At 44.7% G+C, this 25,503-nt stretch overlaps 1 protein-coding gene across 1 annotated transcript in view; it reads right to left on the bottom strand.

The window, feature by feature from the left end:
* Positions 1 to 25,503, bottom strand: part of LOC126176076 (uncharacterized) — a 93,514-nt gene that overhangs the window by 62,652 nt on the left and 5,359 nt on the right. Inside the window, exon 2 of the mRNA XM_049923211.1 lies at positions 12,400 to 12,605. Within this exon, the coding sequence (XP_049779168.1) occupies positions 12,400 to 12,605 (206 nt within the window). The remainder of the gene's footprint in view (positions 1 to 12,399; positions 12,606 to 25,503) is intronic.

Below are 25,503 nucleotides of genomic sequence, written 5' to 3' on the forward strand. Positions count from 1 at the left end.
TCGACCCCTCCCATTCCCCTCCTCAATCCCTTCGCCGCCAGAGGTGTCTGCGCTACAATGCACACACAACAGCTGAGTGCTGCGAGGCCCCCACCTGCCCCCATTGTAAGCTAGTGCACTTCCTCTGGCAGTGCCCTAACCTTCAGTCCCCTCCCTCCTGTAATACCTGCAATCTCCCCCATCCCACATACTCCCAAAAATGTAAAGCCCGACCCCCTCTGACCACTCCTGAACTCACCATCCCTGTCCGCCCTCTGGATGCCCCCACCCCTCCTGGCAATTCCCTTCGTCCCTCCCCACTGCTGAGGACATCATCAGGTTCCTCACTATTGTTCTGCAAAACGTCCACCATTTCCAGCGCCCTCACACCCTCCAACAGATCTCCTTCACCGCCTGTTCCATCCTCCACCTAAAAATGTATGCCACCTACTCCCACAACCAGGCCCATTTCACCTTCTCCCGTCTCGACACCCTCGTCTAATTCCCTGTCATGGCACGACAGCACCGTATCCTGTTCAACTCCATCTGTTCCCTTCCCGCCAACAAGAAACTCTTCATGCACACCCTCGCCACCCACCACGTGGATGCCTTCCTGCTTAATGAAACCTTTCTCCAGCCCCACCACACCATTCATACCTCGCCATACCTCCTTCACTGCTCCGACAATCCCTACGTTACCCCCACAGGCCGTCCTCCTCCTCCGTGAATCCCGCCGTCTCTACCGTGCCTTCCTCCGCGGGCGTGACTCGGACACACTACGACGCCACCAGCAACTGCTCACGGCTAAGAAGCGCCGGGACTGGCGACAGACATTTAAACGCTACCCTTCCTATCAACTCGTCCAAGTACTGGTCAGTGTTCCGCCGCCTTACCGGATCTAAACCCCCTCCTTACTCTCCTCTCCTTCATGACAACGAACCCTTCCCTGCCTCCTACCTCTCTGATGTCTTTACCATCCCTGACGATCCCCAGTTCGATTACTCCCTCTTCCCAGATGTCCGTGATCGAACTGACACCTCTGTCCCTCCCCTCGCACCTGGTTTCTAGTACTTGGACAACATTGCACACACACAACTCAATGAACCTACCACTACAGAGGATCTCATCGCTACACTCCGCACGAAACGCAACACCGCTCCTGGCCATGATTGTGTCATCTATCGCCACCTCCGCGAAGCTCCTCCCTCCTTCCTCTCCACCCTGGCCAGGCTCTACAATGTCGTCCTGTCCACCGGCTACTACCCCGACCTGTGGAAAACCTCCCGTATCCTGATGTTCCTCAAACCCGGTAAACCACCGTCCGCTGTCTCCTCCTACCATCCCATCAGCCGTACCTCGATCTTCAGCAAGGTCCTGGAATCCATCCTCACCCGACATATCCACCAACATCTCCGCCCGCACCGCCTCCTTCCCATTACCCAGTGTGGATTTCAGCCGTCCTTCTCTTCTGATGACCTTCTCCTTTACCTCATCTCCTCTCCAAACAGCTTAATTCCCATCGTTCCGCTATCTTCCTCTCCCTTGACCTTGAACGAACCTATGACTGTGTGTGGCATTCCGGTCTGCTCTTCAAGCTCCAAACATTCGCCCTTCCTATCACCTACGTTCGTCTGATCGGCTCCTTTCTTTCCCACCGTCCTTCCTATGTCACCATCCACAACACGGATTCCTACACCTTTTTCCCCTCCACCGGTATGCCCCAGGGTTCCGTCCTGTTCCCTCTTCTGTACCTCTTGTATACGGCGGCCATGCCACGGCCTTCACCCCCCATCCACCTTCTCCAGTACGCCGATGACACTGCCTTCCTTGCCCTTGGCCCCACCCTGTAGCGCTCCCAACACCTTCTGCAATCCCATATCGACCGGTTCACCACTTGGTGCAACCAGTGGTTGCTTAAGGTCAATCCTCCAAATCCCAGGTGATCGTTGTAGGCAAAACCACTCCTTCCTTCCGTCTCCTCGATTTCTACATCACCATCTATGGTCGTCCTATCGCCCTCACCCCCACCCTTAAGTACCTTGGCGTCACCCTCGACCGTCGCCTCTCCTGGACCCCCCATCTCCGGACAATCCAAGCCAAGGCACACTCCCGACTTCGTCTCCTCAAGCTCCTTTCTGGCCGTACGTGGGGTCTGGACCCCTCCACCATACTCCACACCTATAAACCCCTCATCCGCCCTATCCTCTGTTACGCCCATCCTGCCTGGATCTCCACCCCCCCTACCTTTTACAAATCCCTTCAGATCCTTGAACACCATGCTCTCCGCCTAGTCTATCGCATCCATGTCCCCTCTCCCACGTGGATCCTGTACGACCTCATTCCATTCCCCCACCTCCTCCTTTTCCTTGAAAGGATACGGATCCTCTACACCTCCTGTAAACTCGATCCTCCTCACCCGTTTGTCTCCCCCATCCTCTCCCACCCCCGCCCACTGCCGCGCCTGTATTCCCATGTCACACATGCTCTCCATCTCTCCACCCACCTTACCCTCTCCCATGGTGGCTTCCGCCAGCTTCCCTCCCAGATGATGCCCTCCTCCCCTCCATCTACGCCTCCTACCAACTTTGATCCTCCCTCCCTCATCCTGCGTTTGTTCCTTTGGGCACCCTTCCTCCCTTCTCTGCCCCTTCCCTCCCTCCTCCCTTTCTCCCCACTCCTCCCTCGGGCTTCCCCTCCAGCCCTTCCTCCATCTCCTACTTCCGTCACCTCCGCCATTGGCATCCTTGCTCACCCCTCTACCTCCCACTCCCCCTTCTTCCCTCTTGGCAGGTCCCCGGACTCGTACACGCTCTGTGGACATTCGCGCACCAGAGATCATCGCCATCAGTTTCGCGTGTGTGTGCCATCGTCTTGTGTTTTTAGTGTCCGCCGTCACGCTCATACGTTCACTTGTGCCGTCGGATTCATCAGTGTTATGTGCGCCGTGTCAACATGTTTTCAGTGTCGTTATCGTCGAGTGTGAACGGCTCCGTGTTTTTTGTATTTCTGTATCCACTATTTTTTTCCCGTCACAATGTTTATTCTGGATCTCCATTCTGTGTTATATATTTGTCAACCCTATGGCTGAAGAGCGCCGTAGCATGCCGCTGACAGCCTACCTGATTGTACAGGTATGAAAATAACAATAAATAAAAAAAAAAAAAAAGAGAGAGAGAATCAGATGCGCCAGCAGTTGCAGCATGTTGACATTACCTGAAAAGGCGCTTTTAGTGAAGCTGTATTATCAGAATGGGGAATGTGCTAGTTCAGCGTTACGATCCTATCGCCATAGGAAGGGGATTCGAACGGGTAAGGGTCCGTTGACAAATGCAGCTGTGGCAAGAATGATTTCGAAGTTCGAAGCCACGGGTTGTTGTTTAGACGATAGACCCCGTAGTGGCCGACCGAGCACAAGGCGTAACGCTGCTGAGACAGTTCAGGAAGAAATGGAGACTGTAGCGGGTTCGTCTATGCACGGGGAAGTCAGCGCTCGTGCAGTCGCACGTCGCACCGGCATTCCATACACTATTGTTTGGTTGGCACTGAGGCGTACCCTTCGATGCTTTTCAAAAGATGGCAGAAGATGACGATTGGCTGAGTAACGTGTTGTGGACCGACGAAGCTCATTTCACGCTCCGAGGGTCTGTCAACGCCCACAACTGCAGAAATTGGGCGACCGAAAATCCTAGAACTGCCGTGGAAACTCCATTGCACGACGAGAAAGTCACGGTATGGGTTGGATTTACCACATCTACCGTTATCGGGCCTTTTTTCTTCGAGGAAATGCGTGATTCTGGTGACGGGTGAGAAGTACGCCGATATATTACAGAATCGCACCATCCCCAGCCTGGCTGATAAACACCTGCTGGAACGTACGATGATTATGCAGGATGGCGCTCCACCCCATATTGCTTTTTTTTTGTCATCAGTCTACTGACTGATTTGATGCGGCCCGCCACGAATTCCTTTCCTGTGCTAACCTCTTCATCTCAGAGTAGCACTTGCAATCTACGTCCTCAATTATTTGCTTGACGTATTCCAACCTCTGTCTTCCTCTAAAGTTTTTGCCCTCTACAGCTCCCTCTAGTACCATGGAAGTCATTCCCTCATGTCTTAGCAGATGTCCTATCATCCTGTCCCTTCTCCTTATCAGTGTTTTCCACATATTCCTTTCCTCTCCGATTCTGCGTAGAACCTCCTCATTCCTTACCTTATCAGTCCACCTAATTTTCAACATTCGTCTATAGCACCACATCTCAAATGCTTCGATTCTCTTCTGTTCCGGTTTTCCCACAGTCCATGTCTCACTACCATTCAATGCTATACTCCAGACGTACATCCTCAGAAATTTCTTCCTCAAATTAAGGCCGGTATTTGATATTAGTAGACTTCTCTTGGCCAGAAATGCCTTTTTTGCCATAGCGAGTCTGCTTTTGATGTCCTCCTTGCTCCGTCCGTCATTGGTTATTTTACTGCCTAGGTAGCAGAATTCCTTAACTTCATTGACTTTGTGACCATGAATCCAGATGTTAAGTTTCTCACTGTTCTCATTTCTACTACTTCTCATTACCTTCGTCTTTCTCCGATTTACTCTCAAACCATACTGTGTACTCATTAGACAGTTCATTCCGTTCAGCAGATCATTTAATTCTTCTTCACTTTCACTCAGGATAGCAATGTCATCAGCGAATCGTATCATTCATATCCTTTCACCTTGTATTTTAATTCTACTCCTGAGCCTTTCTTTTATTTCCATCATTGCTTCCTCGATGTACAGATTGAAGAGTAGGGGCGAAAGGCTACAGCCTTGTCTTACACCCTTCTTAATACGAGCACTTCGCTCTTGATCGTCCACTCTTATTATTCCCTCTTGGTTGTTGTACATATTGTATATGACCCGTCTCTCCCTATAGCTTGCCCCTACTTTTTTCAGAATCTCGAACTGCTTGCATCATTTTATATTGTCGAACGCTTTTTCCAGGTCGACAAATCCTATGAAAGTGTCTTGATTTTTCTTTAGCCTTGCTTCCATTATTAGCCGTAACGTCAGAATTGCCTCTCTCGTCCCTTTATTTTTCCTAAAGCCAAACTGATCGTCACCTAGCGCATTCTCAATTTTCTTTTCCATTCTTCTGTATATTATTCTTGTAAGCAGCTTCGATGCATGAGCTGTTAAGCTGATTGTGCGATAATTCTCGCACTTGTCAGCTCTTGCCGTCTTCGGAATTGTGTGGATGATGCTTTTCCGAAAGTCAGATGGTATATCGCCAGACTCATATATTCTACACACCAACGTGAATAGTCGTTTTGTTGCCACTTCCCCCAATGATTTTAGAAATTCTGATGGAATGTTATCTATCCTTTCTGCCTTATTTGACCGTAAATCCTCCAAAGTTCTTTTAAATTCCGATTCTAATACTGGAGCCCCTATCTCTTCTAAATCGACTCCTGTTTCTTCTTCTATCACATCAGACAAATCTTCACCCTCATAGAGGCTTTCAATGTATTCTTTCCACCTATCTGCTCTCTCCTCTGCATTTAACAGTGGAATTCCCGTTGCACTCTTAATGTTACCACCGTTGCTTCTAATGTCACCAAAGGTTGTTTTGACTTTCCTGTATGCTGAGTCTGTCCTTCCGACAGTCATATCTTTTTCGATGTCTTCACATATTTCCTGCAGCCATTTCGTCTTAGCTTCCCTGCACTTCCTATTTATTTCATTCCTCAGCGACTTGTATTTCTGTATTCCTGATTTTCCCGGAACATGTTTGTACTTCCTCCTTTCATCAATCAACTGAAGTATTTCTTCTGTTACCCATGCTTTCTTCGCAGCTACCTTCTTTGTACCTATGTTTTCCTTCCCAACTTCTGTGCTGGCCCTTTTTAGAGATGTCCATTCCTCTTCAACTGTACTGCCTACTGCGCTATTCCTTATTGCTGTATCTATAGCGTTAGAGAACTTCAAACGTATCTCGTCATTCCTCAGCACTTCCGTATCCCACTTCTTTGCGAATTAATTCTTTCTGACTAATGTCTTGAACTTCAGCCTACTCTTCATCACTACTATATTGTGATCTGAGTCTATATATGCTCCTGGGTACGCCTTACAATCCAGTATCTGATTTCGCAATCTCTGTCTGACCATGATGTAATCTAATTGAAATTTTCCCGTATCTCCCGGCCTTTTCCAAGTATACCTCCTCCTCTTGTGATTCTTGAACAGGGTATTCGCTATTACTAGCTGAAACTTGTTACAGAACTCAGTTAGTCTTTCTCCTCTTTCATTCCTTGACCCAAGCCCATATTCTCCTGTAACCTTTTCTTCTACTCCTTCCCCTACAACTGCATTCCAGTCGCCCATGACTATTAGATTTTCGTCCCCCTTTACATACTGCATTACCCTTTCAATATCCTCATACACTTTCTCTATCTGTTCATCTTCAGCTTGTGACATCGGCATGTATACCTGAATTATCGTTGTCGGTGTTGGTCTGCTGTCGATGCTGATTAGAACAACCCGGTCACTGAACTGTTCACAGTAACACACCCTCTGCCCTACCTTCCTATTCATAACGGATCCTACACCTGTTATACCATTTTCTGCTGCTGTTGATATTACCCGATACTCATCTGACCAGAAATCCTTGTCTTCCTTCCACTTCGCTTCACTGACCACTACTATATCTAGATTGAGCCTTTGCATTTCCCTTTTCAGATTTTCTAGTTTCCCTACCACGTTCAAGCTTCTGACATTCCACGCCCCGACTCGTAGAACGTTATCCTTTCGTTGATTATTCAATCTTTTTCTCATGGTAACCTCCCCGTTGGCAGTCCCCTCCCGGAGATCCGAATGGGGGACTATTCCGGAATCTTTTGCCAATGGAGAGATCATCATGACACTTCTTCAAATACAGGCCACTTGTCCTGTGGATACACGTTACGTGTCTTTAATGCAGTGGTTTCCATTGCTTTCTGCATCCTCATGTCGTTGATCATTGCTGATTCTTCCGCCTTCAGGGGCAATTTCCCACCCCTAGGACAAGAGAGTGCCCTGAACCTCTATCCGCTCCTCCGACCTCTTTGATAAGGCCGTTGGCAGAATGAGGCTGACTTCTTATGCCGGAAGCCTTCGGCCGCCAATGCTGATTATTTATCAAAATTTAGGCAGTGGCGGGTATCGAACCCGGGACCGAAGACGTTTTGATTATGAATCATATTACTAGACGCGTGAAAGATCTCTTGCGCGTGTCGTTTGGTGATGATCGTGTGCTCAGCCGCCACTTTCGTCATGCTTGGCCTCCCAGGTCCCCAGACCTCAGTCCGTGCGATTATTGGCTTTAGGGTTACCTGAAATCGCAAGTGTATTGTGATCGACCGACATCTCTAGGGATGCTGAAAGACAACATCCGACCCAATGCCTCACCATAACTTCGGACATGCTTTACAGTGATGTTCACAACATTGTTCCTCGACTACAGCTATTGTTGAGGAATGATAGTGGACATATTGAGCATTTCCTGTAAAAAACATCATCTTTGCTTTGTCTTACTTTGTTATGCTAATTATTGCTGTTCTGGTCAGATGAAGCGCCATGTGTTGGACATTTTTTGAACTTTTGTATTTTTTTGGTTCTAATAAAACCCCATGTCATTCCAAGCATGTGTGTCAATTTGTACCTCTCTATCTACATTATTCCGTGATTTATTCACATTTCACATTTATACTGACTTTTTGATCACCCAGTATATCTACTTAAGAAATGGAAAGGTTTTTATAAATATCTCGAAAAGTTCTTCACAGATTTCTTTCGAATTGTTATACGATACTCCAGTAATCTTTCGGATGGACATAGAGTACATACTTCTTTAATACAGAGGGTGTTCGGAAATTCTCGTTAGAAACTTGTGGGACTTGCAGGGGTGGGATAGGAACCCATGTTCGGAAACGTCATCCAGCGATTGCAGAAAGTCAAAGTTATAAGCACCAGTGCCTGTAAATATATGATGTGATTCCGTGATGGTGTTGCAAACTTTCTAGTTGGATGGAGACGGATAAATGTATCAGTTTGAGGTAAGGATTCCCGTACCGGAAGCGAACGAGTCGACAGTTACAGCGAAAACCGTGATGTTACGTCTGACAGTGGAATACTTTTGTTGCTAAGACTGTAGGGTAGTCAACTTTCAGAGGTGGTAGTAGGGACCAAAACAAGGAAAAAATGTCCAGTAAACGTGGGCTCTAAAATGCTTACCTGAGAAGCTATGAGCACTTGTTCTTCTTTCGTACTAAGAAACCCAGCTTCTCTACCGAACAAGTGCTCATAGCTGTTAAGGTATCTGTTTAAGAGCCCATGATTTCCAATTTTTTTTTTTTTTTTTGGTCCATACTACCACCTCTGGAAGTTTCCGGCCCCAAAATTTTAGCAACTACAGTACCAATACATGTATTACGTCAGAGGCATCAGTTTTCGCTTATAAATTGCGACTCGTTCGAGGGACCTTCAACTCAAAATGATACATTTATCCATCTCCATCATTATAGAAAGTATGTAATATCATGGAATCACCCTATGCATACATTCATTTTTTTGCATCACCCTGTTTCCAAGAACTCCTGAAGAGAGACGTTGACTGTGGGTATTGTATCACAGACACAGTCCCTTTGACTGTTCAGAAACGTCCCTGAACCCGCCAAAAGATGTAAACAACCATGCATGAGCAGCACCTATTAGACGGAGGGGGTCCGACAGCCGATCAGTTCCAGTCATTCCACCAGGAACGAGGTACACGGCTCGTTTTGTCTATAGTTCAACCATGCCTAGACGGTCAATGCTGCGGTTCGATCGCGTCTGCATTGTTACTTTGTGCCAGGAAGGGCTCTCAATAAGAGAAGTGTCCAGACGTCTCGGAGTGAACCAAAACGCTGTTGTTAGGAGATGGACGAGATACAGAGAGACAGGAACTGTCGATGACATGCCTCGCTCAGGCCTCCCAACGGCTACTACTGAAACTGATGACCGGTACCTAAGGATTACGGCCCGGAGGAACCCTGACATCAACGCCACCATGTTGAATAATGCTTTTCGTGCAGCCACAGGACGTCGTGTCACGACTGAAACTGTGCTCGATAGGCTGCATGATGCGCAACTACACTCCCGACGTCTATGGCGAGGTTCATCTTTACAAGCACGACATCATACTGCACGGTACAGATGAGCCCAACAACATGCCGAATGGACTACTCAGGATTGGCATTAAGTTCTCTTCACCGATAAGTGTCGCATATGCGTCGGAGACGCGTATGGAGGCAACCCGGTCAGGATGAACGTCTTAGACACACTGTCCAGCAAGTGCAGCAAGGTGGAGGTTACCTTCTAATTTGGGGTGGCATTACGTGGGGCCGACGTACGCCGCTGGTGGTCATGGAAGGCGCCGTAACGGTTGTACAAGATGTGAATGCCATCCTCCGACCGACAGTGCAACGATATCGGCAGCATATTGGCGAGGCATTCGTCTTCATGGACGACAATTCGCTCCCCCATGTTGCACATCTTGCGAATGACTTCCTTCAGGATAACGACATCACTCGACAAGAGTGGCCAGCATGTTCTCCAGACATGAGCACTATCGAACATGCCTGGGATAGATTGAAAAGGGCTGTTTATGGACGACGTGACTCACCAACCACTCTGAGGGGTCTACGCCGTATCGCCGTTGAGGAGTGGGATAATATGGATCAACAGTGTCTTGATAAACTTGTGGACAGTATGGCACGACGAATATATGGATACATCAATACAAGAGGACGTGCTACTGGGTATTAGAGGTACCCCGGTGTGGTGTGAACCACCACCTTTGAAGGTCCCAACTGCGGCTCAAAGGAAGTTTGCGACCGTTTCAAGCTGAAGACAACCAATCCAAGTGTGCTAACAGTCAAGAAATTCATTCGCAAGTTTGAGAGAGCAGCATGTGATGACAGTGTTGGCAATATCATGTGTGTGTCTTCTCGATGTTTTCAGGCGTTTTTTTTTCCTTTTTTGAAAAAAAACTCCAGGAAATCGATCAGACGAGCTGCAAAGCAGATGGTAATCAACCGGGAGACAATGCGACTAATTGCTGTTGAAGACCTGCGTCTCTTACCATATAAAATTGAAACCCATCAGACATTAAGGCTCTGAGCACTATGGGATTTAACTGCTGAGGTCATCAGTCCCCTAGAACTTAGAACTACTTAAACCTAATTAACCTAAGGACATCACACACATCCATGCCCGAGGCAGGATTCGAACCTGCGACCGTAGCGGTCGCGCGGTTCCAGACTGTAGCGCCTAGAACCGCTCGGCCACCGCGGACGGCCCGTCAACCATTAAGTCCTAGGGTCATGGAACAGTGGTTGTGTTTCACCAACATTTCTGTCCACACAACTGAAGAACAGGACTTTGATGTGAATATTGTTTGGTTTAGCTTCAAAACCCACTTTCATTTCGATGGGTTTGTAAATAAGCAAAACTGGCGCTTTTCGGGGACTTAGAGTCCGCATACCATTATCGAGAAGCCTCTTCACGGGTGACTGTGTAGTGCGCAATGCCCGGTCACGGAATAATCGGTGCGATCGATATTCATTGATGGCATGGTGACTACCGAACAGTATGTGAAGGTTCTAGAAGATGATTTCGTCCTGTAATGGTCGCCTAGTCGTAGATATTGCTAATTCCTATAATCGCACTATTTCACTCCAATTTACGGAGCTTGTTAGCACTTGATGTTAGGTTGGCGCCATTAAAATGCATTGTGTTTTGATAATCGCTGCTACTTGCTGGATCGCTGCTGTGTCTCGATGCTGATACTGGCTCTAAATCTGGTTGTCTAGGGTTAAAAACATGAGGTCCCGTGTTTTTGATGTGCTTTTGATGATAAAGAACGAGCGAAACCAACAAATATGTAAACTTCAAATATTTATTACTCTGGTGGCCATCTTAATTCCACTGTCCACCAAAGACCATGACACAACACAAAGTAGTACTTCCTTTACATGTTCTTTGCATTGTTTATCCACCTCAAACAATAACACACAAACACACTTTACCAAAGTGACATTCCGACTGCCTCTCGACCCTTCTTGCTGCTTGTATTTATAACATTGTCAAAGAACTACTAAAAAGAGATATAGTTTATAAGTCACATGTACATCTGTTATCATAATTTGTGCAGAAAAGTTAGTAATTTGCATCGAGTGACATAATTTAACATGTTATTAAAATGACAGACAGATTTGTTGACTTGACAGATTAATTCTTTGTTACAAAAAGGCCGTTTTTTAGAAATTTGTCAATTGACTTCTCTAATTTGTATAAATAAGTAAATAACATGAATTATTAAGAATTACATTGGTTTTCGTCTAAAATAGGATTGCTTACGTGAATACTGAGTGAAAACGCTCCTAGTGAACAAATAGGTTTCACTGGGTGATTTTTATTTAAGGAGATCCAAAATACCTAAGTTGGCCACTATTTTTCGTACTTCATATTAATTATTTAAGATGAACTTAGTGTTTTTACATGATGACATTTGCTGTATCAGTGATCAAGTGATATTAACTTTTGTGTGGGTCAGTTATTCAGTATAATTTAATGGGTTGACTGTTTATGGAGACATGTTATGCAATCATTGTTAACATACACAATACCTTTTCTATAATCATAAATACTCGTTAAACTGGTTGAATTTGGAGGGTATCGCATACTTCGGTAAAGTAAAGCCTTTAATATGTTCCGTTACAGTTCCCATTATCCAAAGTGACCCTGATTCCCGCAAGGTGTGGTTCATGCAAGACGGAGCTCAACTCCTTTAAAACAGGAGAATGTTTAATGTCCTGGAGGAGTACTTCCACTGGCATAGGCCTCGGTTGGCCGCCACATACTCCTGTTCTCAACATATACGACTCCTTTTTGTTGGACTGGACGAAAGACAAAGTGTAGAGCAATAACCCCAAAACCATTGCTGAACTAAAAACAGTCGTTCAGGATGCCATAGACAGCGTCTATGTTCCGAAACTTCAGCGGGCCGTGCAGGATTTCGCTATTCGTCTGCGCCATATCATTGCCAATGATGGCAAGCATATCGAACATGTCATAACCTAAACCCGAATATCTGTAGTGACGTTTACATGTTCAATAAAGAGTGTGCACGCCGTAGTTTGTAACTAATTTACGTTTTTTCATATAGTTCAGTAACTGTCACCCTGTATGTCGAGGCTATCTGCAAACCATTCTTCACGTGTGTTTTTCCTTTCCACACGATGACTGTTGATAATGGAATTGTTCCGAAATGTATCCACTGTACGGACAATAAAACACGATTGCAGCTCAGAAGTATTAAACGTGCCGTCTTTAAAGTGGGTGAAGTGGTAAATATTTGGCGCTACGTGCGAGGAGCAGCAGCCGTGGGAGTGAGGGGGCTCGCGCCAGGAAGCCACCTCTGCACCGGCTGCTATCGCGTCGGGCATCTCGCGCAGGTAATTAATGGCCGCGGCCTGCGCTGCGCTCGGCAAGGATCGGGCACACTCGCCGCTGCTCGGCTCGCCTCGGCGCAGGCGCACTGGCGGCGTTGCCGCTGCGTCTTGAGCCCCGCCTGTGAGACATGCGACGAAAACGTAAAAGAAAATCAGATATTTACGTCGCTTTCTTTGTAGACTTTCAGAAAACGGGCGACTCCACGTACCGTGAGATCTTGTTAAACGTCATTAATGAATTCGGATCTGAGTGGAGGCATCAGTTTTCGCTTATAAATTGCGACTCGTTCGAGGGACCTTCAACTCAAAATGATACATTTATCCATCTCCATCATTATAGAAAGTTTGTAATATCATGGAATCACCCTATGCATACATTCATTTTTTTGCATCACCCTGTTTCCAAGAACTCCTGAAGAGAGACGTTGACTGTGGATATTGTATCACAGACACAGTCCCTTTGACTGTTCAGAAACGTCACTGAACCCGCCAAAAGATGTAAACAACCATGCATGAGCTGCACCTATTAGACGGAGGGGGTCCGACAGCCGATCAGTTCCAGTCAGTCCACCAGGAACGAGGTACACGGCTCGTTTTGTCTATAGTTCAACCATGCCTAGACGGTCAATGCTGCGGTTCAATCGCGTCTGCATTGTTACTTTGTGCCAGGAAGGACTCTCAATAAGAGAAGTGTCCAGACGTCTCGGAGTGAACCAAAACGCTGTTGTTAGGAGATGGACGAGATACAGAGAGACAGGAACTGTCGATGACATGCCTCGCTCATCATAATCGATGTTTTCAGAAAGCCTGGAACTGTGTCATTTACGATTTAAATAATGAGAAACTGCATCAGTTACTTATTCATTTCATGCATAGTACAACTGATTCTCAAGTGCATATCTTTACGTAAACAAATACGCTAGAAATTGAGAATAAATTCTGAAACGAGTTGTGCTGAGCATGAAGGAAACAAGTAATAGTGCAGTTTTTCATTATTTAAATCATGACTGGAAACTTTTAGCCTTAATTACAGCTGCCCCACTAAGAGACACGAGATGCAAAGCGAAGTTTCCTGGCTATCTCCAGCTTTCGTTTGAATCAGTGCGCTACGACGTAATGGCCAGTCTCTGTTGTTTTACAACTGTCTTCTAAAACACCATCGTAACTTGGTGGTCAAAACTAATAAAGAACGTTAACAACCCATCGGGAATGCAACAAAAATTAAAGTGATCGCGGCAGATTGTCAGCCTTTTCCCAACAAAAATGCCTTCGTGTCATATGGCGTAGAAACCGCTAGAGTCCAAATCTAGCAGCTAAATAAAATAGATGAACCAACCAACTTACAGATATTCTACCAGAAAACACAGCGAATGGGAAACATCAAAGGGGCTCAATCAAAACTGCAGACTAAATGCCAAGACATTAGAAAAACGGAGAAGAAGAAGAATTAATTACCTGAGGGAGATAACCAAGAAAATCTGGACAAACAAGTACGCCTGGAAAGAACAACTATGAACATCAGGATACATACACAAAAATTACGAACCTACACTGTTTGAAAATTGGTAAGGAGGAACAGACATTCGCTAAGGAACAACTACCAACTGCTACGGAACAACTGATAATTGCTACGGAACTCCCGACCAAAGATAGTAAAGGGAAACGCAGAGGGCGGGACATGTTAACTGCAGTGAAACCTGTGCACCAACGCTCTGTGTGCATTCATCATTTCATGCAGTACATTATTCAAAGAAGGTATTGTGGAACTGATTAGTGTGGTACGCAAACATGTCTCTAGACGTCTCTCTGAGTGCTTACGATCGTGGACAAACAGTTCGACGGATCGAAGCTGGTCAAAGTGTCACTATTGTGGTAATCGGTGTTTATTTTATTTTATTTTTTCCGTAGGACCAAATTGAGGAGAAATCTCCAAGGTCATGGAACGTGTCAGCACATGAAACTGCAACATAAAAGTTATAATAGATAAAATAAAATGTTTATGAACCCAAAGAAAGACTAGCCATAAGTTTAAGTAAACGCAATGAACAATAAAACATAGGAATCAGCTTAATTTTTCAAGGAACTCCTCGACAGAACAGAAGGAGTGACCCATGAAGAAATACTTCAGTTTCGATTTGAAAGCGCGAGGATAACTACTAAGAATTTTGAATTCTTGTGGTAGTTTATCGAAAATGGATGCAGCAATATACTGCACACCTTTCTGCACAAGAATTAAGGAAGTCCGGTCGAAATGCAAGTCTGATTTCTGTCGAGTGTTAACTGAGTGAAAGCTGCTTATTATTGGTAATAAGGTGATATTGTTCATAGGAAACTACAATAAAGAAAATATATATATTGAGAGGCCAGTGTCAGAGTACCCAAACTAGTGAATAGTAGTCGACAAGAGGCTCGAGAACTTATATCACTTATTGCCCGAACTGCCCGTATCTGAGCCAAAAATATCCTTTGAGAATGGGAAGAGTCACCCCAAAATATAGTACTATACGACATAAGCGAATGAAAATAAGCAAAGTCTACTAATTTTCGTGTCGAACGATCACTCACTTCGAACATCTTTCAAATAGTAAAAATGACAGCATTAAGTCTTTGAACAAGTTCCTGAACGTAGGCTTTCCACGAGCACCTAAAAATTTGCACTGTTCAGTTTCACAAATCATATGCCCATTCTGTGAAATTGAAACGTCAGGCTTTGTTGAATTGTGTGTTAGAAACTGTAAAAACTCAGTGTTACTGTAATTTAGCGTTAGTTTATTTTCTACAAGCCATGAACTTAGGTCATGAACTGCACTATTTGAAAACGAAGCCAACGTTGCACACAACATCTTTTACTACCAAGCTAGTGTTATCAACAAACAGAAATATTTTAGAATTACCTGTAATACCAGAGGGCATATAATTTATATAACAGGAGTAGCCCCAACACTGATCCCTAGGGCACCCCCCACGTGACTGTACCCCACTCAGACCCCACATCACAGCCATCGCCAACATTGTGAATAATGATCTTGTGCTGTCTGTTGCTAAATTAAGAGGTGAACCAATTGTGTCCTACTCCCCGTATTCTATAATGGTCCAACTTCTGGAGCAATATTTTGTGATCAACACAATCTTACTACCAAAAAATATGCCTAGCGTAGACTTAACGGGGAAAAGGAACAGACATCTCACTGCTAGACAGATCGGTGCTTACCTTGCGACCACTACGTGTCTCTGACAAAACCATTTGGCGGCGATTAAATGAGGCTGGTTTGTATGCTCAGAAGCCTGTTAAAAGCATCCCCAACATGCCATCGTCGAGTAAGACTTCATTTGTGTAGGGAGCGTGTTGGGTGGGAATCAGCAACTGTGGTCCAGAATTAAGTTCTTCGACGAATGTCACTTCACTGTGGCAAGTGACTGGACACGCTACACGCCATAGAATGTTCACGAACTTCACCAGTATGGCCTAGGCGTTATGGTGTGGGCAGGCATTAAGCATAATGGCCGAACACCACTGCATATCTTTGCACGAACTGCGTTTACGGCCCTGCGACATTGCGGGGAGATTATTCTGGATCGTGTCCGTCTGTTCAGTGGTGCGGTAGGTCCTGAATCTTTGCTTATGGACGATAATGCTCGCCCTAGCAGGACCACTGAGGTGTCAGACACACTGGAAAGTTAGGGTACAGTACGTGTGGAATGGTCTTTCTACTCCCCAGACTTACACCCTTTAATCCATGCCTGGAATTTTCCTGACAGATGTGTTTCTCAAAGAAGAACCCCTCCCCGAACAGTGCAAGAACTGAAAACCGCCTTGAGAGAGGAGAAGAACAATCTCTCCAAAGGATTCCTCAACAGTTTGGTAGCCAGCACGAATAACAGGTGCAAAGTGTGTATTAGTGCCAGAGGAGTGCATATTCCTTACTGAGAGTCCGATACCGACCTTTATGTTGGGATTCCGAACATGAACGTTATTTATATCTCTTATCTGTTTTCTCAGGTCGTGAAATCTGCACCATTTTTCGTTATAAATACATAACTCCATCTCTATTACGAATGTACTGCGTTTCATGTCGTCCATCACTGCCTGTAATTATTCTTGTCCGACAAAGTCTCTGCTCCGTAGCTGTTGTCAAGCACTGTAGTAGTTCGACATGCAGCGGAAGCACTGTTGCTTTTTGTCGATAAGCGATTGCTTGCAGAGATGAGACAGAGCAAAAATATCCGGCTAATAATAAGTTTTTACAGTTTCTAATACAAAATCAACGAAAACCGACGTTTTAATTTCACAGAATTGGCATATGATTAGTGAAACTGTGTAGTTCAAATTTCTAGGTGTTCAGATAGATAGTAAAATGTGGTGGAAAGCCCACGTTCAGGATCTTGTTCAAAGACGTAATGCTGCCTACTATATAAAAGTATCCGGATATGAAGCAGAGAAAAGTCAAACGATCCTCAAAGGCGAACACAGTACGATGGCTGGAGGTCTGTGCGGATAAGAGAAATTTTAACCACATAGCAGGTCTTTTGTCCGAATCTATGGGTATAAAAATTTTTAAACAATTTTAATCCGTTTTGAATGCTGTGGCTTTTGCTGTAGGATTATCTCTGGACCAAATTTCCCTCTACTGATGTCGGTCGTTGTAATTTACAGTCCACTGACTATGGACGTAGTGATCTATCACGACAACATTGTAATATATTACGTATCATATATTTGTTAAGTCACGTAAGTGACAACTTTCTCGCGTAGTAAAACGAATTTTGTAAAATTGTCTGCGAAAAATTTTCGCAGCAACGGGAAGTTAAGGAAATCGTGCCACAAGCCGCCGTCTGTTATTGCACATTGATCAAAAAGACCTCTGTTTCCGATGGTGTCAAACGAACGGACGAAAATAGATGAATTAAAAGATATTTTACTTTTACGACCCAAAACCATAATGCTATGGTTTACAATCACCAAAGAAGACCGCTATACAAACAGGAATCAAATACCATCTCTACAAGTGCAGAAAGAATATGCAACTTACGTTAAGCTGTAGAGAAGCAATGTCAAATGATAAAAATAGTAGAAGTTGCTGTGAAAATGTTTCGCGTCCAATGACATCATGAGAATAATGGGCGTGTCGTAATTATAAAACCTGTACAATCCGATACAGTAGAACTGTTAACATGCTTTAGCTTAGAAAAGCTATATTCTGAGGTGTTTGAGAATTTCATTTGCAAGTGTATTAACATTTGGCAGTTTCAGAAACATTTGATAACGGCCTAATATCAAGGCCGAAACCAGTTGAGTGGACTTAATAAATTTTAATTAAGCATCTGGAGCAGGTTCTCATTAACTGAACAACAGTCAGCGGAGAAACTAATGTACAATAAAACTTGAAGTCGGACTAGATAGGCACAGTTGAACATTCAAAGTTGTCGAGGTGCTGTTGAGCAATGGCTGTGTTTGAGCTGCGGTTTGTGTCAAATAAACAAAGACCGTGAAGATACAGAAGAAAAGCACGAAAATGGAGTAGAAGATTGAACTGTGGAGAGAAACATTTAACGGGGAAGATTCACGAGAGAGAAGACGCAAAGACATTTTGTAAACGTTAATAGCGGGTAGCAAACTGCTTTAAGTTCGAGATGTACACTAGCTGCTGGACACTCAGCAAGGCGTATGGGTCGAAGAACAATGAAACAACGATTAAAATATAGTGTAAATAATCTTTTAGCGTGGTGCGGACACATACTGGGACAGTGGCAAGTCGACGTGCTGCGCTTGTTGAGTGTAAAATACAGGGTGTTTCAAAACGAATCATCGATTTGGCATGCCTATATTTCTGGAACTAAAAAACGTATACAATGAATTTTGTTTTTTGATGAACGGGAAACCCAAAAAGTCTTTTTTTCATACCTTTTCATAGTTGTTCAATATCCCATTCTTATGCACTGCATATACCAATGTGGTGTTCAAATTGTTCCCGCACTGCAGTGAGCATGTATTGAATTGATTTACAGCTTCCACAGTTGGTATTATGCCATGTCCCAGTTTATTCATTGTTGTTGGCAACGGAGTCACATAAACAGAGTCTTTTATAAATTACCAAAAGAAATGATTTCATACAATAAGCTTCGGTGACATCGGAGGCCAGTAATGTAAGGGTGAATCATTTGGTCCAGTTCGACGCGCAAGTCGCCGAAGTGGCGTCAAATCGAAAGACTTGCACCCGGCGAACGGTCTACCCGACGGGAGGCCCTAGTCACACGACATTTTTTATTTGGTCCAGTGCGACCGATCCATGGTTTAGTGATCCTTTGATTTAAAAATTACCGCACTTTCAGATGCCAGTGTGTCGATGCCACATCCTGTTTGTAAATGAAGTCGTTCGAATCAGTAAACAACTATGGGAAAAGAAAGTTCTCAAAAGCATATCGACATATGTGTTTCTTTAACAGTGTTCACGGCAAAGAAAAATGGGCCATACACATTTTTCGCGAAACTGCACAAAACACATTAAATTTTGGATAGTCCCTCTCATGTTGTACAACTTCACGTGGTTGTTCCGTACCCCATATTCTCACATTATGACGGTCCACCTTTCCGTATAAATGGAACGTTGTCTCGTCACTAAACACTTAGCGTAGAAGAAAACTGTCATCAGCCATCTTGCCAAGAACGAAATTATAGCATTCTACGCGTTGTTGTTTGTCACCTTTACGAAGAGCTTGCAGTAGCTGACTTTTGTGTGATTTCATGTGTAAATGTCGACGCAACACACGCCAGACGGACATCGGTGGCATGTTGAGCGCTCGAGGTGCGCGGCAAATGGATTTCTGGAAACTCCTCGTGAAACTCTGCGTTCGACGTCTGTGTCGGACACTCGCGCACGCTCCGGCGATTTGCCTTTACGCAAACAACCTGTTTCTCGGAATTGTTCATGCCATCGTCTAATGCTCTGTGCTGTAGGAAGATGCACACCATACGTAGTGCGAAAGTCACGCTGAACAGTTATTACTGACCAACACTGTGCAAAATGTAGACCACAAGACTCTTTCTGTTGTACCGGCAACATTTTTACTTGAACTGAAGTGGGCGCACACGGCTCCTACCTAGCGGGAACCGTGTAAAACTCGAGAGTTTGCTCTTTCCAACACTACATTGTTTCGCACATATCTAAAATAATAACATAGTAGTTATAATTTTTTTTTAATCGGATGATTCTTTCTGATGCACCCTGTACAACCCAGACATCTTAGTTTTGAAACCAAATTAGAGCAGTTTAGAGCTGTGAGGACATAGCACGAAGTTTTGTGTGAAGTGAACTCTTCAATAAAATGCACGCAACCAAACTAATAAATCTAGCCTGGCGTGTGAGGTCCACTACAACGGTCCCAACGTACTCACCAAACCCACCTTGACCAGTTCACCACTTGGTGCAACCATGGTTCGTCCGTATCAACCCCTCCAAGACCCAGGCAGTCATCATAAGCCGCACCACCACTCCCTCCGTCTCCATGATTTCTACCTCACCATTTATGGCCGTCCTATCCACGTCACTGCTACCCTCAAATACCTTGGCCTCACCATCTCCTTACCATCCAACACAAAGCTCACAACAGACTCCGCCTCCTGAAACTCCTGTCCAGCTGGACATGGGTCTGCATCCTCCCACCATTCTTCACACCTACAAATCCTTGATCTGCCCCATCCTTTGTTATGCCAGCGTTGCTTGGATTTCCGCCGCTTCCAGGTTCTGTAAGGCCCTCCAAATCCTCAAATGCCTTTCACTCCACCTCACCTTCCGCATCCACCTCCCGTCCCCCATGAACATCCTCTACGACCTCAGCCCCTTCCTCCATCTTCTCCTTTTCTTTGAACACATCCGCACCCTGTATACTGTCCGCTGCCTCGATCCCTCTCACCTCGTGGTGTCTCCCTTCCTCTCCACCCCCAGCCCATTGCCACATCTTTACTATTGTGTCCCACCCTCTCTCCATCTCCACACCTTCCACCTCCTTTCCCAATGCAACTTCCACTATCTAACACTCCCAGATGATGAGCTTTGCTCTGAGATCTACCCTTCCTACCAACTCTAACCCCATCTTCCTCCTGTCTCCTCCTCAGGGCTCCCTCTCCTCCCCCACCCTTCTCCTGGGTGGCTTTTCCCCTTCTACACCTCCTTCCTCTCCTGTGCTCCGCTGTGTTTCTGCACTCCCTCCTGCCTTGTCTTCCATCTCCTGCCCCATCTGTCTCCTGACTCTTGGTGATCCTGCTGACGCCCCTACTCTTTTAATGCCCCCCCCCTCCCCTGCTGCACCTTGCTCTCCCCTCCTTCTCCATCCTCTCCCTCAGCCGGTCCTTCCTGGCAGTTTTATTCTTCATCGTGTGTGCTTCATTTCTTCAAGTGGTTTTAAAGTGTCTTGTTCTGGAGTGTTTTTAATACTCTTAACCAGTGCATGTGACTTCAGTGCCCTTTACGAATCGCCAATTGTGTTTTTTAACTTTATGTCGACTTTTTTAATTGTCCCCCCATGAACGTCTCCATGTCAGTGTATTTTTTCCTCCATTATCTCCCCTTACTCTGTTTTTATGTACCCCTTTTTATCGCCTTTATATGTATAGTTTTCTTCTCGTATTAGCTGTCATGTCACTCGGCTGAAGAGAGGCGGATTGTGCCGCTGATGACCCCCCCTGCGCATAAGGGGCAGGGGAATGAAATCACGATAAAGAAAAAAAAATAGGGTCCACTACCACAATGTTGTGTTTTCACCAAATTAACACTCAAATCCTGAACTGCATTTTCCCTTAAGTCATTTGAATTTTTTATTTGCATCTAATATGTGTATCTACTATGTTCAGGGTCAAGCTTTTGTTATTCTTAACTTTGGACGTTTTTTGTTCAAAATGGATGTCGAAGGCTGTGACCTATAGCTGAAGAGCATGATTGGCTACAATAAGAGAGGACCAGAGATCACATAGGGCGGAAGATTAACATCCTTCCACTATAAAAATCACTTGGTGCGAAGGAATAAGCTGGACAGATATTTTGATAACGACCGCAGCAAATCGATGGACGGAACTGAAGAAGACAGGAAAAAGTAGTGTGTCAGAGGATGGAGAGAAAGCCATGGACCGGATAGAATGGCAGGATATTGTGATACAGGCCAAGGCCCTTCAAGGGCTGTAGAGCAGAGGAGTAAGTAAGAGATCACATAACATTCAGTAGCAGCAGCAGGTAAGAAACTTAGGAACACACGTCATCATGGGTCCTTAAAGAATACCAATAACAAACCACTCTGTATGAGATGTGGATTCTGATGAGGATGTCACAAATATTGCAGTTCTTATTGAATTATTAAAAGTTATGATTTAAGTACTGGCAACAGGAATTTTTTAAATGAAATAAATTAATTTCTTAAACTGTGATATTGCAGTGGAAATCATTGTGACTCTAGTCAATAGAAAATTTTTGATCTGATACGGTCAAAGCAGAAACATTTCTCGCATGTAAAACCTTATCAAAACAGTATATAATTATCGCTAAACTCACGCTTCTAGCCGAGGAAGTAAATAAAATAGGACGATTTGCACTCATTTTTACAGTTTGGCATTGTCGATTAGGATTGAGTTACGAAATATATCCCAATGAATCAATGCCCATTTATTGTGTGGTAATGTGCCCCGTGGACTCTGCAGCCCCAACAGATAACAGTATTCTTCACTCAAAATTAACTTCAGAATAGATTTTAATTTTATTCTTGCATTCATTGTTTAACATGGTCATGTTAATTTCGATTCCGACATCAGGCATCCGTCATACGTTTGAGTGAAGGGACACGTGTGTGTGTGTGTATGATGTCTATGTGATAAAAGAAGAAGTTGGACATAAACAGAGGTGGTCATCTCATGAATATCAATTTTAGTTAACTTTCTGTGTATAGAAGAGTACAGAAATTGTCATCGTTCCATTTAATTTAGAGTAGATGCACAAAACATTCAGTTTACTTGTGATGCTAGAACAATTTACTAGAGGAAGAGATCATGGTCATGATAAACGAAAGCGCAGAAACAGACCGAATTAAAGGATGTTTGACTTTTTCGACCGAAAACCCTATGGATCAGGTTCATAAGCACCGACGATGATCTCCAGACATCATAAATCAAAAACCTGAAGACGACTTAGAGATGTCAGCGGCAAAAAATAGTCACAAACTTGCTAAATCGAGTCCTACAACTGTAACTCTGAACAGAGGAGAAGGGTAAACAAACACAATGACAATAAATGGTGGAATTTTACGCGAAGAACAAAGTTAGTGTCATTGCAAAGTGCAACAAGGCTTGACGTGATTGGAGTCAGGGCCAATGAATAAATAAATGCAAAGCATCCCATCTGGTCCAGGGGGCTAACGTTTATAGCAGTTTACAGCTGTGAGGGCATAGCACTACGTTTTATGTAAAGTGAAATCCTTAACAAACTGCACACAACCAAATTAAGAAAGAAGCCTTATCCACACCACACACACACACACACACACACACACACACACACACACACACATTGCTGTGCACTCTTCCTCTCTGCCGAACCGGGCATGCCTCATGGACGTGGGATTGGACCGCTACTAATTTCTTTATACACGAATGATCTGTCGGACAGGGTGGGCAGGGATCTGTGGTTGTCTGCTGACGATGCTGCAGTGTACAGGAAGGAGTCGAAGTTGAGTGACTGTAGTAGTGTAGAAGATGACGCAGACAAGAATTTACAGTTGGTGTAACGAATGGCAGCTCGCTCTAAATGTAGAGAAATGTAAGTTAACGCACATGAGTTGTAAGATGGCAAGAACTGTGCCCCTTACATGAAGTCATTAAAGATCACCTAACTCACGTTGAGCGAACAGTAGGGCTGAACAAAAATGACTGACAAGGCACAATGCATCTTGTAGAGGGTATAGTATGGACGTATCAGAATAATTAATGTCGGGTGATGGTTTTAAAGTAATTCACACGACATGAAAACTTTGTGGAAACGCGTCGATTTACTGGAGGCTAGTTTACCCCATGGAATCGAGTTGACCACCGTGGCCAGCGGGGGAGCGGTGAAAGGAAGCGACAATAGGCAGCTTAGGGCGGCTCAAACTCTTGAGAAAGCGGTAACGGTGCGCAGCCTCCAGCCACCTTAAGATGAGTGACAGTGAGGGGGTGGTTGACCCCGACTCCATGCTGGTGTACCGGGAAACAGACGGAGAACTTGTACACCTGTTGATAAATGTCCATCGCCCCGTTTCCTGTGAAACATGAGAGAAAGCCATGCAAAGCTATGGTGGAGCGGTGAACAGAGGTCAAACTATGCATGTTCTTGACTATAGCAACTTCACGCTGAATTCATGGTCCGCAGAGTATGAAGTAAATCAAGTGAAGAGCGACAGAATGAAATACGCTGGCCTCCGATGGGAACGTAGGACCAAGGAATTTGAAGTACTCTCCTGGGAGTCAGAATTCCGGAAAACTTGGTGTTCGTGCAGACACTAACCTTGATGGGTGGCCTGGGGGGAGCTAAATAGAAGAAGAGAAATTTTGTGGGAATTTGTTCACTTACCAGAGCAGGCATTGGTTGGCACTGGGAAGGGATGCATAATTAACGCGACTTGTACTGCAATTGGCGTAAGTGATTTTGCTGGAGGGGAAACTGAGGCAAAGAGCGGACTGGCAGAAGTCTCGGTAGAGGTCTTCTGTTCCCAGCTTGCCTAGAGTGCAGACGTGGCGTTCTTTACTCAGCTTGCCTGAGAAAGAGTGAGCATCTCTGCAGTTTAGGACTTTGCAAATGGAACGATTGAGCTTGGAGATAGAAAGTTTTGGTTCAGCTATGTACTGAGCAAGATAGCTAGGAGTGAATAGACGAGCGCAGCCTTGCAGCACCACGAGGTCGATCGCTCCGCCACACTGTATTCGGTGATATTGCGCCCACTCCGGCCACTGATTAATTTGTTGGATCACGTGGGCAAAGTTTCCACGAGGGTTTCATGGGCCGTGGATTGTAGAATTCTTCTCGCACTTTGCATTACACCTGGGTCAGTCGATAGAAATTACTTTTGATTTATCGCGCTTTACTCCACGCAAACGCAGTTTATTACCACTGCCTGTTAGGAGAGTCATGTAATGTGATGATTGAAGGTCGTGAGTTAAAATAAATCTGTGCTAATCGACTGCATCTGTTTTCAATCAAGTAGTTGAAATCCCAAGTCACCTTCTTAATTAATTTTATGTTCACATTTTCATCTGGTGTTCAATAGCTGAATATAACATCAACGTGCACCCCTTTTTAATTAAAAAGGGATCAATTCTGAACCAATTAATGTCAACACTGCCACCGCAGTTCAATCAGGAGTCACAGGGCCATATTACTTTTTTGCGTTATCCGATATTGCGGCAGTTTTGCACTCTCTGTTGATCTGTTAGTCAATTAGTTAGGGTGAACACACGCCAAAACCAGCTAAGTGACGGGTGGGGTGTTACAGAGTAGGAGAAACAAATCCGTAGTTTTCCGACACAGCATTAATAGTGTCCTGCTTGATAAAGTCATGTGGTTTAAATCTCTGGGTGTAATGTTGCAAAACCATATGACATGGAACCAGCACGTGAGGATTTTAGAATGGAAGAAGAAAGGCCGACTTCGGATTATTGGGAGAAGTTTAGGAAAGTGTGATTGATCTGTAAAAAGAGACCACACATGGACACTAGTGCGACCTATTCCTTAGGATTGCTGGAGTGTTTGGGATCCGCACAAGGTAGGATTAAAGGAAGACATCGAAGCAATTCAGAGGCTTGCTAATAGATTTGTTACCGTTGGGTTCGCACAAGTATGACGGATATGCTTCGGGAACTCAAATGGGAATCCCTGGAGGGAAGGGGACGTTTCTTTCGAGGAACACTATTGAGAAAATTTAAAGAACCGGCATTTGAAGACGACTGCAGACCGATTCTGCTGCCACCAACATACATTTCGCGTGAGGACCACGAAGATAAGGTAC

Source organism: Schistocerca cancellata, chromosome 3, assembly GCF_023864275.1.
Source record: "Schistocerca cancellata isolate TAMUIC-IGC-003103 chromosome 3, iqSchCanc2.1, whole genome shotgun sequence".
Classification (NCBI taxonomy): domain Eukaryota; kingdom Metazoa; phylum Arthropoda; class Insecta; order Orthoptera; family Acrididae; genus Schistocerca; species Schistocerca cancellata.